Genomic DNA, 17,617 nt, shown 5'->3' with positions numbered 1-17,617 from the left:
GGTAGAGCGCGTGTTGCAATCGCCCTCTGAAGCAATGTCAGAGCGGAGGCCGCTGCCAACAGAGCTGGTTTGCCTGGCGCCAGGAGCCGCAGGAGCTGGCACGGAGCCTGCAGCACTGGGGTGGGGGGTGGGGGGGAGGAGCGGGGCAAGGGGGGGGGGGCACAGAAATGCTATTTGGAGATTAAAAGCGAGGTTGTGCCCCCCCCAGCACCGAGCAGCGCTCCTTTCTCAACCTTCCTCTACTTCAACCCTCCTCCAGCCCATCCCATCCCATCGCACACGAAGGCGGAGTGGGGGGGCGTTGGGGGCAGCGGGCGCGGCCGGGCGCGGAGCGGAGCGGAGCAGAGGGAGTGTCCGGGGGCGGCTCCGCAGCGCCGCGACCGTCAGAGCCGGGACCGCACCATGGGGCTGCGCTCCTCCTGAACAACGAGCTGCCCCACTGAACCCCCCCACCCCACCCCACCCCCCGGCCCGGCGCCATGGGCGATGTGCTCTCCACTCACCTGGACGAGGGCCGCCGGCAGCACATCGCAGGTGAGAAACTCGGGTTGGGAGTAGGGAAAGGGGAGAACCCCCCGGAGGTGTGCGAAGGGGCAACCCCGCGTGTTGCCACCCTCAGCCCTCCCCACCCCCTCCTCAAAACTCTTCTCCAACTTTTCTGTCCATTTGTTCCTCTTTACGTATCTACCATTTCCCTCTGCCTTCCCCCCCCCCTCCCAGCTATCCCCACTTTCTGCCCCTCCCCTGCCCTTTGGGGGGTGGGTGTGAGGGTTGGGGGCTCTCCCTCCTCCCGGCTGAAAGGCTCAGTTGTGCGCGGTGTTTGTGTTGGCCCCGCTGGGTGGGAAGGACGGGATGGATGCTGGCAGAGCGATTCTAAGAGGGGTTTTGCTGATGGTTGGGATCCCGAAAGAAACTTTTTGCTCCCTACTGGTGCTGGGGAGTAAGCGGGGGGGGGACAGAGAAACTTTCTGCTCCCTGTTGTGGTCAGGGGGTTCCTCAGGGGCTTTGGGGCAGCCGGGAGCAGGAGGGTGACAATGGGGTCATTGAGAGACCCTACAGCTGTGCAGTGGCTGATGGACGATGCCAGAGCCCCGACAAGCATGGTTTTGTGTGGGGCTGCCTGCGGGGCTGTGTGTGACCCCCAAAACAGGGTCACCCTCCCACCCCCCTGCCGTTCTCCATCCAGGGCTCTATTCCATCACCGCAGCTCAACCTCCAACCCATTTGCTCCCAATCCTCTCCCCCTGCAGAGCACCCCACGTGCCGCACCCCACTCAGCAGTGTGACCGCAGGGTGCCCATGCAGTGCCGGGCAGCAGCAGGGACGTATCTCTCCCTTTCTGTCCCCACATTTCACTGCGTGATGGCCCCAAAGTGGGGAGCAGAGCCCACCCCGCCTACCAGGCCCCGCGGCCGGCTCGCAGGAATGCTTACGTGGTATGTGGAGCAGCAGGACGCCAGCAGGTTTGCAAGCTTTGAAGCTGAGCCTGCAATGAGCTGTGTGTGCATTGCACGGCTTTGAGACTGTGGGCTTGGAGCTTCCAGTGTGTCCTACTCCAAAGCGTGTCCCATGGCACCAAACCGTGTCCCAATCTCGATCACAACCAGGGGATCCCACTGGGAAACTCTCTGCAGGGCCTCACGGGGGGGGTGTCTGCAAGGCAAGCAGCAGCATTGAGGTGTTGCACTGTGGGATTCAGCCCATGCGTGGAGGTCTGGGGGCTGTGGGTGACTTGCTGTGGGTCTCAGAGCTACAGCTCTAGCTCTGAGGTTTGGGGGTGGGCAGACACCTGCACTGGGACCCCCCAGGAGAGGTTGGAGCCCGCCTGCTGTCTGCGCCGTGCACCTTTGGGCTGGGCTGGGCGCTGGGTGGAAGGGCTGCGGGCTGGGAGGGGCGGCAGGCAGGCAGGCAGGCAGGCAAGGCACGACTTGCTGTGAGGCATGCAAAGCAATTGGCGGGGGAAATGCAGCGCTTTCCTGCTGGCATGGCCTGTTTGCTGCTTGCTGTGCCGGCATCCAGAACTGGGAGGGCGTAGTGGGGTGTGAGCCCTGCTGTAGGAACGGGGGCTCTGGGGACCCCACTGCTTTTCTGTGTGCCTGTAGAGCCATTGCATTGGGGATGGTGCAGGTTGGGTGTGCAGCAAGCAGTGGGGAGGGGGTGAGAGCTGGGACCAGATCCATCCCTGCTGCTGGGAGCAGGTGAGGGCTCTGGGCCCCTTCTGCTTCGGGTGCATCTGTGCAGGGAACAGCAGCGGCATCAGCAGGGCTGGTTACAGTGGGATGAGTTTTTGGCAGCTCCCATCTTCCTCTCTGGGACCACGATGGGGGGCTGTGGTGATGGGGAGGACTTCCTACTGCTAGCCATCATCCCAGCCTGAGTCACCCACACTTGTTTGTCAGCATCCTCTGGATGCCTTCCTCCTCCTCTTCCACCACTCTGTGGGTGGGGACACGCACCCACCCTGCTCATGGGCTGGAGCAGGCATCATCCCCTCTCCTTGTACCAGCATGCCCAGCACGGGCACTATGGCACTGGGGACACAGGGCTGGGGGGAGCAGCATGCCAGCAGGAAGGGATGTCACAGGGTGACCACAGGGCTCCATATCCCCAGCACCGTGTAGATCTGATGGGCTTCTGCAAGAGAACCTTGGTGCCTCGGCAGCTCTGTGGGCTGGCAGGGAGCAGCTGGGTGCCTTGGCCTTGGCTTGCTTAAGCACAACACTTGGTACTTTGCAATGGCTTTGGAACATCTCCAGCCAGAACTATGCCAGGGTGCTGGGGCTGAGCAGCCAGCAGCAATCGCAGCCCCAGGATGCATCAGCTCTGCAGGTTGGGTGCTGAGCTCCCCATAGATCCAGGGAGCTCGGGAGGTTTCTCATCCTGAAGTGCACGTCTCCTTTCATCGCCCAATAAATAACTCCCCTGGCATGCCAGGGCTGTGCACCACTGGGGATTGGCTGGTTCTGGCATGCTGGGGCTCACCTGCAGCCATCATGTTGGAGCATGGGATGTGCTTGGAGCCAACATGTCACATCACACGGTAACCCAGTGGGTCCCCTCCCATGCAGGCAGGTGCTGACAGCCCTTCTGCCCCCAAACAGGAGGAGCTGAGCCTGGATCACAGCTGAGAGCTCCCCTCGGGTGTTCAGGTCAGCCCCTGAGCGCTGCCATCAGCCACCCATGCTCCTGTTGTGTTGCCCAAGTGAGCAAAGCACAGCCAAGTGCTGGCTCTTCCCAAGCCTCTGCCTCCCTTCTGTCCCCAGAGGTCCCAGCCATTGCTCTGCATAGGGACACCCTCCCATTCCCATCCCCTCCAGCATCCCAGGACCCAGCCAGTGCCCAGTGTGGGGGGAACCTCATTGCCTCACATCTGCCCAGCTCACCCTGCACCTGGATGTCCCTGTGCTGCCCTATGGGAAGAGCCAACGGGAGGAAAGGCCAGAGCATGGCTGCTGACAGCGAGCAGATTTCCTGCAGAGCTGCTCAAGGACGGAGCAGGAGGAAGGAGCAAAGCTCCACCTTTTCCCCTTTGTAAAGGGAGAAGGCAGTGGCACGCAGTGCACGGTGGCAGAGCACAGTGGCAGAGCATGGTGCCCATCTCTGTACCCCATAGCTGGGATCTCCCCTGGGTGCTCAGCTGTGTGGGTGCTCCAGCCTTAGCGTGGGGTGTCCCCATCAGGGAACAGGAAACCCTCCAGCATCAGGGGCAGAGCTGAGAACAGGCTCAGGGCTGTTTTGTTCAAATACCTCTTTTTGTTTTTTTTTTCCCCTTTTCCTTTGACGTACATAAAAGTCTTTGTTTGGTCTCCTCCCCCGGTGCTGGATTGGGTTTCCCGCTGGCACTGGGAGTGTGCCAGCTCTAGCTCTTCTCCTTGGGGCTGGGAAGGAGGGGCAGGTTGGCAGGAGGGGCCACCTGCTCGTGTACCCCCTGGGACCATCCACATCCCGCTGTCTGCAGCACCAGGAGCACGAGAGGAACAGGAGCCCTGCAGACCCCACTTGGCCCCACGGAGCCAGACACATGGCTCCCAAGTGCCACCAGACACAGCGTGGGTGACCACAGGGTGGCACAGCTGTGACTCAGCCCAGGGTGGTGGGCACAGCCTGGAGCTGCCGGGGCTCAGTGAGCAATGGGCTCTCAGCTGTAGGGTTGGGGTTTGGCTGTGCTGTGTACAGCTGGGGTTGGGCTCCGTCATCCTTCCCCAGCCCCACAGAGGCCCCGAATGCTGTTTGATATTCAGATGCACATTCCTTCCGTGCAGCTCCGTTGCACTCAGTCCCTGGGCAGCAGCAGGAGGCAGGCAGCCACCCACCCCAGCAGTTCCCAAGCCACAGGGCCGTGCTTTGCTTGCTGTTTTGCTTTCTCCCCCGTGGATTTCATGAGCTCCTCCCGCTCTGCACTGCACAGGTTTATTTGCTTTGGGCTGAGAGCACCGCTGGGAAACCACCCGCTGGGAGCGGCACTGGGAGGGGGCACAGCCCCATAGGGGCATCACCGTGGGGACAGAGGGCTGAAGGGATGCAATCCCGTATCCCCATACATTGTAATGCATTTGGGTGGCTGTTGGGTGACTTCTCATCTGTTGGCAGAACCCAAACCAGCTCCCTGCTGAGCCTTGCTGGTTTCTGCCTGGTTTCCCTGCCTTGTCCCTCTCGCCCTTCAGAGCAGTGAGTCCAGGCTGAGGGCATAGGGCTGAGGTCACTGCTGGGAACACAATAGCACTGCTGTCCCACTTAAACCACCTGGGCTGATTTGTCTCTCTTTCATATTTTTTTTCCCCTTTCTTCTTTTCTTTTTCCTTTAAGATATGATTTAACCCCAAACTCCCTGGATGGTTTGAGGGTCAGTGATGCCATCCTCCCAGGGTTATCGGACCGGGACTGCTGGGTGCAGCCCATTGATAGAGCGAACAAAGAGCTGGGGCAGGTCCTGCCAGCTGCCTCCACCCTCTGTTTGTTCCCCAGCAGCTCCGGATAAACTTAATCTAAATCCTGATAATGCCATGGGGCAGAGAGGGGCAGCTGGGGGGGGTCAGGCTGGCTGAGTGCCCCAGGGATGAGGGCACAGGGATGGAGCAGGGCAGGGGGTGCTGGGCTGGGGTTGTGTCAGGCTTATGAGCATCGATGTGTGTTTTCTGGATGGAGACTGAGATTGGAATTCCCAAAGCTCTGACCTGCAGGCTGGGGATTAGCCTGGATCCTGGATTATTGCAGCAGGCTGGTGAGGTGCCCTTGTGCTGCTGCTGGCACACCTGGCCCAGCTCTCCAAAGCTCATTTGAGCCACCAGCCCATGTTGCCCCATGCCCAGATCCTTCAGGCCATGGGGACAGTGCATGGACATGCAGGCGGTGGCACAGTGCTGGGGCTTTCCTCAGCCTGCTGCTGACTCAGGCACTGCGGGCTCCGCCAGCCCAGGGCTGACTCAATGGGCCTTTTTATCCTTTATTTTTTAATTATTATTTCTTTTTTTACCCTGCGCCGGGAGGAAAATTCCTGCCCTTCAATGAGGCTTTGCTTGGGTGCCCCCTGCTCCACTTTCTTCCTTGTGCAAAGCAAAGCCAAGGGGGGGGGGAGCTGGGATTTCCAGGGCAAACCCCGATGTGGTTCAGTAGTAAGAAAGGGGGGAGGACTTGATCCTTGGAGGATGCATCTGGCACAGGGTGCAGGGCTATGGGCTTACGAAACGGGATGTGGGCTGAGGGAGAGGTTGGGGCAGCGTTCCTGCTCGGATGTGTCAGCCCATATGTGTGGGGGTAATGGCTGCGTCCCTCTGTCCGCTCCGTCTGGGACTGCTGGGGGACCCCACAGATCTTTGGGGCTCAGGCACAGCACACTGCTCCTTCCTCATTGCTCCCAGGGGTGGGAGCTGAGCAAACCTGGAGCATCCCTATTGCAGGCCCCACAGCCGGCAGAGGGAACACTGGCTGTGCCCAGCTGGCTATGGGGCAAGGACCTGCCTGGTGGCCCCATCCTCACTCTGTCCCTGCTGCCATCCTGCTGTTGCTGCAGTCAGATCTGACCTCCCCTCTGCTGGCCCCGCTGACTCTGCAGCCACGGCTATTTATGGTGTCACTCTCATTTTCACATGATTTCCAAGGGAATGAGGCACGCGGACTCTGGCCACGCACTGGTGCCTTGAGCACGGGGCTGGCACAGCACTCAGCCCTTTTCCTCCCATCCCTTTTACTCAGGGTAAGGAGGGAGAGGACCCACAGTGCTGCACAGCTGCAGGTGATGCTGCACGCAAAGAAACAAAACTCAAAGGGTAAATGTGAAGTGCTGGAAGGGCCGGAGGACCCAAGTGGGGCAGGGACTGCACACCATAGACCCCAGCACCCTCTGGTCCCCCTCAGTGCACCCCATCTGGAGGAGATACAGCACTGTTGGCGGCTTCACTGAGAGCCTTTTGTTTCGCTATCTGCAAGTAATTGACTTTTGCTTTCCCATTTGCTTAAGACCTCTTAATTGGCCCGGCTGTTAATCGGAGAAGAATGAGTGACTAAGCCGTCTGGACGGCCGGGAGGGAGCACAGACTCTTTTTTTCCCATGAACTGAAAGGAAATGAAACCTCAAAACGTCCCTCTAAATCTCAGCTGTCAATGTTGCCGCCCGGAGCTGCAGCCAAAATACCGCCGTTCCACAGCCATGTGCTGCAGAACTGCCCCACGAACACGGGCACAGTGTGGCTGCAACACCGGGCTGGTGCCAGGAGAAAAGGCCAAAAGTTGGGTGAGGAATTTCTCTCCTTGCCCAAGCCGGCTCCTTGCTCCGTGCTGTTGGAGGTGGTGCGTGGTGCATCCTTGGTTCCTCCTTCCAAAGCGCCGGGGAGACGGAGCAGCCCATTGCTGGCAGCCTCAGCTCTTCCCCTGTGACACATCCAGGGCGAAGTTGAGCAGAATTCAAACTGGAGGCCCCGTGTGCTCAAGGCAGCTCTGGGAAAGCCGTCCTTTTGCTGGCAGTCTCTCCCCAAATCGCTTGATGCTTTGCAACGGGCTTCGTTGCGGAGGAGGAGGCTCAGATGGGGTCTGGAGTTGGGCAGGGTGCACATAGAGCAGGGTGCTGCATGGGGTTGGGTACCCATGGGGTGCTCATGGTGCAGGGTGCTTGTGCAGCAGTGTGCCACGCTGGTGCCAAGCGGTGTGGGTGGCACAGGGCTGGCTTTTGGGTGCTGTGCCAGCACCTGGTGACTCAGGCCGTGGGAGTCCCTCCGGCACCTCCAGATTCCATCGTGCTGAAGTCAGGCAGGGTGGGGGGATGTGGGGGCAGCCAGGCTTCAAAAGGGTGCAAGAGCTTTCTAAGCACCATGGTGGGTGTCTGTACTTTGTGGGGTGGAGGGCATTGTTTGGGTTGTCTTTGCCCTTGCTGTACACTTGGCGTCTCCAGCCCCTCCATGTGATATCCCTTATGGGACATTGCGGGTGCTGAGTGTGGGGCTTGGGGGCTGCCCCCATCCACAGCTGCTTGGAGTGGTGGTGAAGGCACAGCCCTTCCTGTGGGGCTGCATTGGGACGGGGTGCAGGGCTTCACAATGCACAGGAAGCGCCGTGGTGCCGGAATGGCCTTAATGTCAGGAATTTCCTGCTTGGGAGAGGAATCCACAGCACTAACGTGAAAGGCCAACAAAAAACATCATAGTAAGACTGCTAATCCTGGGCTGGATGGGGAGGGCAGAGGGCAGCGGGCTCGGAGGTGGCCCCATGCTGAACCCTGCTCCTTCGGGCACCAGGGCAGCACAGAGGTGTTGGCTGGGTGTGAAAATGCAAATGAGGCCAAATTTGTGCTGTGGGATGCCAGAGTTCAGCCTGTGGGGCTGCTCCCCATGGGGCACAGAGGTGTTGGAGGCCCCACAGTGACATGGCACTGGGGATAGGTCCCCAGGGTGCACCCTGTGCTGTGGGTTGGGGCTGCAGGGAGCATGGGGTGCATTCTAACTCTGCTCTCCTTTTGCAGAGAAGACCGGGAAGGTGCTGGGGGAGTTCTCCCGCTGCTACAGGGAACAGTATGGGGTAGCACTCTTCAACAGCGTCCGCTATGAGATTGAAGGCAATGGGGGACCACAGGCGCAGCTGCTGCACCGCAAGGTAAGAGCTCAGATTCATCTTCCTCCCTCTGCACTGGGCAGCCCCATAGGAATGGAGGCACCATTGGGCTGGGAGAGGAGCCCCGAGGAGAAGGTAATGGAGGGGGTCTGCAACCCATGGGGGTCCCCTAAAGGCTCTGATCAGTGCAATGAGCACACCCAGCAGCTCGGTGTGGATTTGGGTCTGGCTGCAGGCACTCCTTTCTGATATGGAGCTCCTGGGAACTGCTCATGCCCTATAAATCCCTGGGTGAGGCTGCAGCTGAAGGGCATGGCTGGGTTGTTCTGGGCTGCCTGTCCTCTGCTGCAGGTTACAAGCCAGACTCCAGCACTAGGAAGGGGATGAAATCATTTCTGAGCAGCTCCCAACCTGAAATGCCTCCATGGCCCTACTTGAAGTGCCGTAAAGCAGCCAAAAAACATTCCCAAAAGGCCCTTATAGGACGTTGGCATCATTGCAGCCTTTGGGATGGAGCACTGGGCACAGGAGGGCGGGGTGTGCAAGATGGGCACACAGCCATGGGTGTTTGCAAAGTCAAGGAGCCACAGAATATCCCGAGCAGGAGGAAGGGACCCACGGGGATCACTGGGTCCAATTCAATGGGAGAGGGACAGCTTATATGAGGAGCGGAGTGGTGACACTCCTGGTGTGTCTCGACCGGTGCAGGTGTTGCAATGTCCCTGCCTGCCCGGGTGTGTCAAGCAAAATAAAGGTGTGGAGGGACGAGTTCCTGAGCAGGAACAGGGAGCCCAGTGTCCGCAGGGAGGAAATAATCGGGTCATCATTGCTTGGCTGATGCCTTTACCGGGTGGTGCCTCCTGAAGCAAGCCCAGGAATGTCTGAGAAGTGGCAACAGCATGAGGTCAGGGGTATGGTGCAGCACCGGGACACAAGTAGGACCAAATAGGACCAGGCTGGACCAAACAGGATCAAGTAGGACCAAAAAGGGCCTAATAGGACCAAGTGCAATTAAACAGTACCAAGTAGGACCAAACAGGACCAAATAGGACCAAGTAGGACCAGGTGGGACGTTCGTCCTGCAAAAAGTCCCCTCTGCAGACAGGCACGCATGCTGGCATCTGGTTTGGTGACAAGCTATGGGAACAGCAGCTGGTTCAGGCACACCCGCACGTGGGAGCACTGCAGGGCCAGCCCCTGGGGCAGAGCAGGGCTGCTGCAAAGCTCTCATCCACCCCAGGAGTCCATCCCTGAGCATCCTCCTCCACGCTCACCAGACACCTCCCTGCCTCTCCTTGCAATTTGCCACATTCCTGCATGTCCCAGATGTTTGCTGGGTGAGGCAGGCTCAGGGCTTTGGGGTGCAAGCCAGGTCCTTGAGCCGGGCTGAGCCCTGTTGTTTGGGCTGCCCTTGAGTGATGCTGATGGGAGCTGACATCACCTTGGCTCTGCTGGACTTGCTCTGTCCCCATCAGTCACTCTTAGGGCTCTCACCCCTGACTCAATACCCCACTGCTTCTTCCCATCTAGGTGTCCCTTTATTCCTTTGGGAAACGCTTTGGATGGAGAGTGTGGCTGTGCTGTAGGGCTGTCGGCCCCAAAAGCAAAGTGGGTGCTGCTTGGTGAAGGAGTTCAGTGTCTGGGGAGAAAAGTCCATCATCAGGGTCGTGCTGTGTGTGCAATGTGATGCCTGCAATAGTCACCACAGTGGGTGGAGGATGGAGAGCCAGTCGCTGGCTGCTCACACTGTCAGGAGTGCTCTCAGCTCTTGTTTATATTCCTGGGGTCATAAAAATTCCTGGGACGCATTCTTAGCTGGCTCATGACTGGTGTCAGCACAGCCTGCGGGGGCTGCAGGGGCTGCTCGGCCCCAAGACGTGGGATGGCCTCATCCTGCTCCATCCAAGCAGCTTGGGGCATTCCAGCACCATCCGGAGTTGGGCTACCTCTATGGTGACTGCTGTGTGAGCATCCTCTGGAGCTCCCTTAGGGCTGTGCAGGTGGGACCCCCACAGAACATCACACAGAAGCACTATTTAGGCACCTGCATTTGAGGGTCGGTGGGGTGGGTGCTCTGCATTGTCCCCATCCCCATGTCACAGCACATCTCCTCCCGGCAGGTCCCGCTGGAGGACCACGTCATCTACTCAGGCAACCTCTTCCAGTACATCGAAGAGAACAAGAAGTGGAGGAACCGTTTCTGTGTGGTCCCACACAACTATGGGCTGGTGCTGTATGAGAACAAACTGGTGAGGATGGCTCCAGCGTCACCTCCTTGCATGGGGCTGTCACCCGTGGGTGATCCTGCCCATGTCCTCCCATCCTTCTCGGGGCTGACTTCCCTGCGAGGATGGACACCCCGTGACCATTGATGATGTTTCCTGGTGGCCCTTGGTGTTTCCAAGCTGCCCTTTGAGCTTTCCTTCCTCATCCATCATCCTGTTGGAGGAGGAAAAGACCCTTTCACCCTTCTCCTATGGACTCTTCCCATGCCATACCTATGCCCCACATCACCACCCCGCTCTGACCAGCTCTTTCTGCTCAGGCTTATGAGAGGGAGCTGCCGCCTCGTGTGCTGATCAACAGTGCGGGCTACAAGGTGCTCACCTCAGTGGAGCAGTACCTGGAGCTGGTGAACAGCAGCCTGCCCGGTGAGTGGGGAGGGATGCTCGGGGTCCCTCATCATCCCCATGCTGCTGAGAGTCCCATGGGGATAGGTGGGCAGGGGTGTTTATTTGTGGGGTTACAACCCCATAGTCCCCTCGGTAGAGCCTCCACTCTGACCCTCATAAGCCCCTGGGATGCAGATGGGGACCAGCAGACAGACCCCCCCACCCCTGCAGCATCCCTTGTCCCTATCCCTCTGCTCTTCAATGCATCCTTCCCCCCGCAGGTGTCACCCCTAAATCAGGGAACACCCCCATCCTGAAGTGCCCCACGGATTTCCCCCTCATCCTCTGGCACCCCTATGCCCGGCACTATTACTTCTGCCTGATGACAGGCAAAGAGCAGGAGAAGTGGGGAGCGGTGTTCCAAGACTGCGTGCGGCACTGCAACAACGGTGAGCGGGGGGTACCTCAATGGGGAGAACATGGTGGTGTTCTGGGAGCCCCACAGTGGTCTCTGTTGACCTACAGGGGAAGATATAGAGGTGAAGAGGTGGGAATCAGCCAGCAGTGGGGGTGGGCACGGGGGTCTCCATACTGTGTCCCTGAGTAGAGTGATGGCAATGCCTGCCTGCAGCCAGCTGGATGCTGGCGTGGGGAGCCCTAATGACTATTTACCACCCCAAGGCAGATAATATTCAGTAATTAAAGTCATCCAAACTACAAGCAGCCGCCATCCTCCTCTCTCTCCCTCCTCCTCCCACCTTCTTTGAGGCTCGGGCTGCATGCGGACAGGACGGGCCTCCCACGGCCCCGATACTGTGTCAGGAGAACATGATTTTCCTGCTGAGCGCTCCTGGGGTGAGACAGCATCCCAGGGAGGAGGTGCTGGCCCTGCAGCCTGCTGCAAAGCAAAGAGCAGTGCTGCCTGCTCTGCTGTGTGCCTTTCCCTCCTGGGAGCTGCCTTCAGCCCTGTTTTTAAGGGGCAGAGCAATGGAGCTGGGTAACAATCCGGGCTGTGCTCCTCCTGTGCAGTGGCGCAGAGATGGGCACAGCCCCAGGAACAGATCTGCAAGGGTGGATTTCTCTATTTGTGCAGACTGTTTTTCTTTGTGAGACGTTCCTTCCCTTCCCAGCTCCGCATTTCTGCCCGCTGCTGTTCTTGCCGTGTTTCAGATACTGTTTCAAATCCAATGAAAGATCTTTTGTTGCTGTTGAGCAACTTCTTTTCTTTCTTTTCTTTCTTTTCTTTTTTTTTCCCCTTTCCAAATTAGAGGCTCCGTGTCTGCCTCCAGCTGTAAACAGTGTGGGAATTTTCACCTCCCTTTACAAGTCCCTGCTTTTGAAACACCAGCTGTTCCCTAAGGATGAGCGATGGGACCCCTCACACAGCGTGTCCAGCTGGGTCAGCCCCTGCCCTATGCACCTATGGGACCTCTGCCCATGCTGTGCTGGGCACAGCATCGTTTCCTGCTGCATGGCACCTCACTACATGGCACTCTCAGCAGGGGAACATTGCCAAGAGAGCTGGGGAGCAGCAGCCAGACCCCTGGGTGGGGGAGGCTGAGGGTGACATCCATGCCCCCCTTTGTGCAGTGGCCCCGTGCTGTGGTGAATCACAGTGCTGACATCCTGGGGGCAGCAGAACCGGCTGGAGCACGCTGTGCCTCCTCGTGACTCATCCCTGCTTTCCTCTTCCTCCTGGGCTGTTGCTGTGTCCTTAGGGCCCCCCTTCCTCCAGCCCCTCCCAGGCAACCCAGGGCCCCATGCACTGTGGGGGCTTGCAGAGCCCTTAGGACTGACTCCATGCGCCAGCGGGGCTTGCAGAGCTCCCCCAGTCCTGCTCAGCCCTTGCTCCAGCTGTGCCACTGGGGCTTTGCAGAGTCATTGTGCTCCCTGGTCCTCATTAGGCCACATCAAGACCCCTTTTTCTCCTGGACATTCTCCTGCCCTGTGTCCCACTCAGGGGGATCTGTCTATGGGAGCTCCCCAACCCCCTCCTGTGTATGGGACAGCATTAGGGACAGGCTCCCCCCTATCCCTGGCCACTGTGCAATGGCCCTGCAGACACGGTGAGCTCTTGTGATGTGCAGGCTGGGGATGTGTCAGTGTCCACCCCCCCATCCACATGCTCACTCATCCCCTCCCCACCAGGGATCTCTGAGGACTCCAAAGTCGAGGCTCCAGCCTTCACTGATGCCGTCCGCATGTACCGCCAGTCCAAGGAGCAGTACGGCACCTGGGACATGCTGTGTGGCAACCAGACCCAGGTGAGGGCTGACCCAGGAGCTGTGTGGGGCCGGAGTAGGGCTGGGCAGGGTCCCCCATCACCTCCTCCCTTTACAGGTGCTGAGCAACCTGGTGATGGAGGAGCTGCTGCCGGAGCTGCGAAGCGCCATCGGCCCACGGCTGAAGGGCAAAACACAGGAGCGCCAGCGGACCTGGATCCAGGTGCGGGTGGTGGATGTGGGGACATCAGTGCTGACCCCCCTGCTTGGGCTGCCCACACTTTGGGCCATGTCCCATCTCACAGGCTGGGTTGCCCCATGGTTTCCTGCTGGTGTCACCCTGCCCAGGACCTTGTTGTCCATGCTGCAGCCAGACCTGCCCAAAGCTTTGCTTCTGAGAATGGGGGAAGCCGACTGGAGGAAGCCCAGCCCACGAGCACAGCCCATCCAGCTATATTTAGCGAGCCATTTTTAGGGTAGTGCTAAATCCAGCCCCAGCCCTTGCCAAAAGGACAGAGCACTCTTCAGAACCGCCTGTTGCAGCCTTCATAGTTGCCACCGAAGCTCATAATGTGCAGCCTCAAAATGCTCCAATCTTGCTTTTTTATTTCTCGGTGGCTGCGGTCTCCATGGCACAGCTCAGTTAGTGCTGCAAAACTGGAAGGAGGGAGGGAAAGAGGGAAGGAGGGGAGGGACTGCCCTGCCGCCTGCTGGTCCCAAAATCACAGCATCAGGCTGCAGTGTGGGCTCCAGCAGTTGCATGGAGCTCATGGGTCCTGCCCGTTTCCTAAGTTTGTGGACATCCTACAGGCTTGTGACCATCAGGGGCCTCCTGTCACCCCCCTCTCCCTCCCCAGATCTCGGATGCTGTCTATAGGATGGTCTACGAGCAGACCAAGGCACAGTATGATGCCATGGTGGCCAAGTGCGAGCTGGAGCGGCCCCAGATGGAGAGCAGCATCCGGACTGACATGGACCAGATCATCACCTCCAAAGAGCACCTGGCCAGCAAGATCCGAGGTAGAGCCCCATGGGGAGAGGGCACAGATGGGGGACAAGTTGGGCAGTGAGCCCAAAGCAAGGCAATGGGACAAGAATGGGTTCAGTGCAGGCTGAGGGCCACCTTCAAGAGCCCCTTCCATTTTCCCCATGGGTCTGAGAGACTTCTGGAGGGATTTGAGGAAAGGAGCATCCTCTCTCCCAGGCTGGGGTTAGGCAGAGCTGGAAGGGCAGAGCAGCCTTGCCATGCTCCCCACTGCTCTCCACCCAGCCTTCGTCCTCCCCAAAGCGGAGATCTGTGTCCGTAACCACGTCCAGCCCTACATCTCTTCCATCCTGGAGGCCCTGATGACCCCGACAAGCCAGGGCTTTGCCGAGGTGCGGGAGGTCTTCTTCAAGGAGGTGACGGACATGAACATGAACATCGTCAATGAGGGTGGCCTGGAGAAGCTGGCGGAGGTGAGCTCTGAGCCGGGCAGGCTGGAGGTTGGCATAGCCAACCCCATTGCCATACACAGTAGGGACATCTGGGAAGACACCTGGGGATGGAGCCCATGTGGAGGTGTGGGCTGTGGGGTGGCACGTCCCAGCCCTGCTGAGCTCAGCTCTGTCCCCAGTACATGGAGAAGCTGTCCCACCTGGCCTTCCACCCGGTGAAGATGCAGTCATGCTATGAGAAGATGGAGCAGCTGAAGCTGGAGGGCCTCCAGCAGCGCTTCGACGTCTCCAGCACATCTGTCTTCAAGCAGAGGGCCCAGATCCACATGCGACAGGTAGGATAGGCACTCCCTGCATTCATCCCTGTGTCTCCCCAAGGCAGAGCTGCTGGAATGTGGGGATAGATCCAGCCCAGCTCTTTTGGTCCCCCACTGCCGCTGACCTCTTGGCTCTTGTCACAGCAAATGGATGACGCCTTGTACACCTTCGAGACGCTGCTCCACCAGGAGCTGGGGAAGCTGCAGGGCAAGGATGAACTCTGCAAGTCCATCCAGCGCATCCTCGAGAGGGTGCTCAAGGTGAGGGCTGGGGCTGCTCCTATGGCCTGGGGGCTTCTGGGTTGAGGAGGACAGCAAGGACCCTCCTTGTGTGTGCCAGAAGTTTTTTGGCAAGTGCTTCTTGCTGTTGGGACTTCCATGCCTTTTTCTGAGATCTGGGGCAAGTGAGCTGGGGAGGAGGTGGAGGATCATACATGGGTCCATGGGAAAGCAACTCGGGGTGCAGAGTGGCCCTAACCCTTCTGCAGAAGGTGGTGATCGAGGATGCGAGGGGCAGGGGAACCCATTCAGCCCCATGCAAATGGATTGGGAACCCAAATGCATGGGCTGTGCCATCGTGCAGCCCTCGTGGATGCTGACCCGTGGCCACTCTCACCTGCCCCACAGAAATATGATTATGACAGCAGCACAGTGCGGAAGAAGTTCTTCAGGGAAGCCCTGCTGCAGATCACCATCCCCTTCCTGCTGAAGAAGCTGGCACCCACCTGCAAGGGGGTAAGCTCATGAGAGGACCCCTCTGTGGAGGTTCAGCATCCCTTGGGGATGGGGAGCTCCTGCATCCCACCCTGATCCCTCCCCTTTGGCAGGAGCTAGCCAAGTTCCAGGAACTCATCTTCGAGGACTTTGCCAGCTTCATCCTGGTGGAAAACACATATGAGGAGGTAGTGCTGCAGTCTGTGATGAAGGACATCATGCAAGGTAGGGGGCTCCGGGGTCTCCAGCTGCCTGAGTGGGTGCTGGGTGGGGAGACCCCTCATATATGCAAGGGTTTAGCAGCATGGGAAGCATCTAGGGGGTCCAATTGGGTGCTGGGATCCACAAGAGGAAGATCCACAGAATGCTGGGGCTTGTAGAAGGAAGGAGTGACCCCATGCAAGGAGCTGAGGTGTATGGGTGACCCCTATATGAGGAAGGGTGGCCCCATGCAGGGTGGCTGAGGTCTGTAGGAGGAAGGGTGGCCCCACGCCAGGTGCAGGGTGCCGGTGCCACCCCATCTGATATCTCTCTCGCTGCCACCAGCCGTGAAGGAGGCAGCCGTGCAGCGGAAGCACAACCTGTACCGTGACAGCATGGTGATGCACAACAGTGATCCCAACCTGCACCTGCTGGGCGAGGGCACCCCCATCGACTGGGGCGAGGAGCACAGCGGGCAGCCCGAGGCTGAGCCAGCCTCTGACAAGCGCCGCAGGGCCAAGCAGGTGGTGTCAGTGATCCAGGACGACGAAGGAGCCCTGCCCTACGAGATGGGTGCTGAGATGCTGATGTCCCCCAGCTCGCCGGAGCCACCAGAGCCCAGGGTGCCACCGGGGTCCCCAGATGGGGTGGCGGAGATCCGGGAGGCTCTGGCCAAGGAGAGCATTGAGGTGCTCACAGAGGAGCGGCTGACGAACGGTACCCACAGCATGCAGGACAGCGGTGCCACCAAGGAGGTGGTGGTGGCAGCGGGGGCTGCATCAGGTGATGTCCCCACAAAGGGTCCGGCCGGTGATGCACTAGCAGCACCCACATCTGGAGCCAAGGTCCTGTCAGAGGATGGGGTGCGCCGTGCGCCAGCAGCACCACCTGCACCTGAAGCTGAGAGCACAGCAAGGGATGAGGTGCAGCATGCCATGCCTGCATCACCCACAACTGGAACCGAGGTCCTGTCACAGGATGGGCTGCACCGTGCTGCGCCTGCATCACCCACAACTGGAGCAGAGGTCACATCTGGAGCTGAGATCCCATCTGGAGATAAAGTACCTCATGCCACACCTGCATCGCCTGCACCCAGAGCTGAGACCCCACCAGGAGATGAGGTGCATCGTGCCACACCAGCATCCCCTGCACCCAGAGCCGAGGTCCCACTGCCGCCTGCTGGGACCGCTTGCCACCAGCGCAGTGACAAGGAGACGGGTGAGGAGGTGGCCCTCCCAGTGGCATGCAGCCCCCCACAACCTGCGGGCACAACGGAGAGCATTGAGGGGTTGCAGACTGAGTTCTAGCCCCCTATTCCTGCAGCAGACTGGCCCTGGTAATGCCAGGGATGGGGACTGGGACCAGGGAGGGGATGGGGAACACCTAACTGAGAGGAGCCTTGTGTGGTCCTGCTAGGTGAGGCTGGGGGGGGGGCCTGGATTGGCGCAGGGCACCCGCTGCACTCTGCTCTGTCCTTCTTCTGCCTTATTTCCTTCTTTTTTATTGGAGAGATGCTTTACCCACCTAGGGCTGCAGGATGCTCCCACTGCCATCCCCATGCCCACAGCTCCTGGGCATCCTCTGCTACCATCGAGAGGAGATAGAAAACATGTCCATGAGGGTTGGTGTGCACAGCACTGCGTGGCATTTGGTCCTGGGGGGTGCACCCCACCTCGCTGGGCACAGGCGAGCACCCCCTGTCCTTACACCAGCAATGATGGGGCACAGCCGTGGGGCTTCAGCTTAGGTCTGGGGGTTGGACAGAGGCTCTGGGCAGGGATGCACTAAAAGCACTGGAGAGATGGTTGGGGCTGGGGAGTCTGCATGTACATGTGTGCACACCTGCACCCCACTGCAGCTCACCTTGACCCCGCTGTAGGTTTGGTGCCGCTGTTTCTGCCGCTGCAGGGGGTGCCCAGCCCGAACCACTGGGGGAGGCCCCCCCCAAAGTGCCTTGCTTTGGGAACTTCAGACCTGTCTCTTCCAAGATATTTTATTAAGAACGTTATACAAATGTTTTAAAAAATATATATATGCTTATAATAATTAATAAAAGAGAAAAAAAGCTTTATTT

The 17,617-nt window shown here is 59.1% G+C and overlaps 1 protein-coding gene across 1 annotated transcript; it reads left to right on the top strand.

The window, feature by feature from the left end:
* Positions 1-231: 231 nt before the first annotated feature.
* On the top strand, positions 232-17,612 carry NIBAN2 (niban apoptosis regulator 2). Its single transcript, XM_072352951.1, has 14 exons — positions 232-534; positions 7,952-8,082; positions 10,161-10,289; positions 10,586-10,691; positions 10,934-11,101; positions 12,801-12,916; positions 12,993-13,097; positions 13,732-13,894; positions 14,145-14,332; positions 14,491-14,646; positions 14,773-14,889; positions 15,256-15,363; positions 15,456-15,567; positions 15,889-17,612. The coding sequence occupies exons 1-14, from the start codon at positions 480-482 to the stop codon at positions 16,848-16,850; spliced, it is 2,616 nt and encodes an 871-aa protein (XP_072209052.1). The 5' UTR covers positions 232-479; the 3' UTR covers positions 16,851-17,612.
* Positions 17,613-17,617: the final 5 nt, after the last annotated feature.

The sequence above is a fragment of the Excalfactoria chinensis genome, chromosome 18, assembly GCF_039878825.1.
Source record: "Excalfactoria chinensis isolate bCotChi1 chromosome 18, bCotChi1.hap2, whole genome shotgun sequence".
NCBI classification, from domain to species: domain Eukaryota; kingdom Metazoa; phylum Chordata; class Aves; order Galliformes; family Phasianidae; genus Excalfactoria; species Excalfactoria chinensis.
This window is presented reverse-complemented; position numbering and strand designations above follow the sequence as displayed.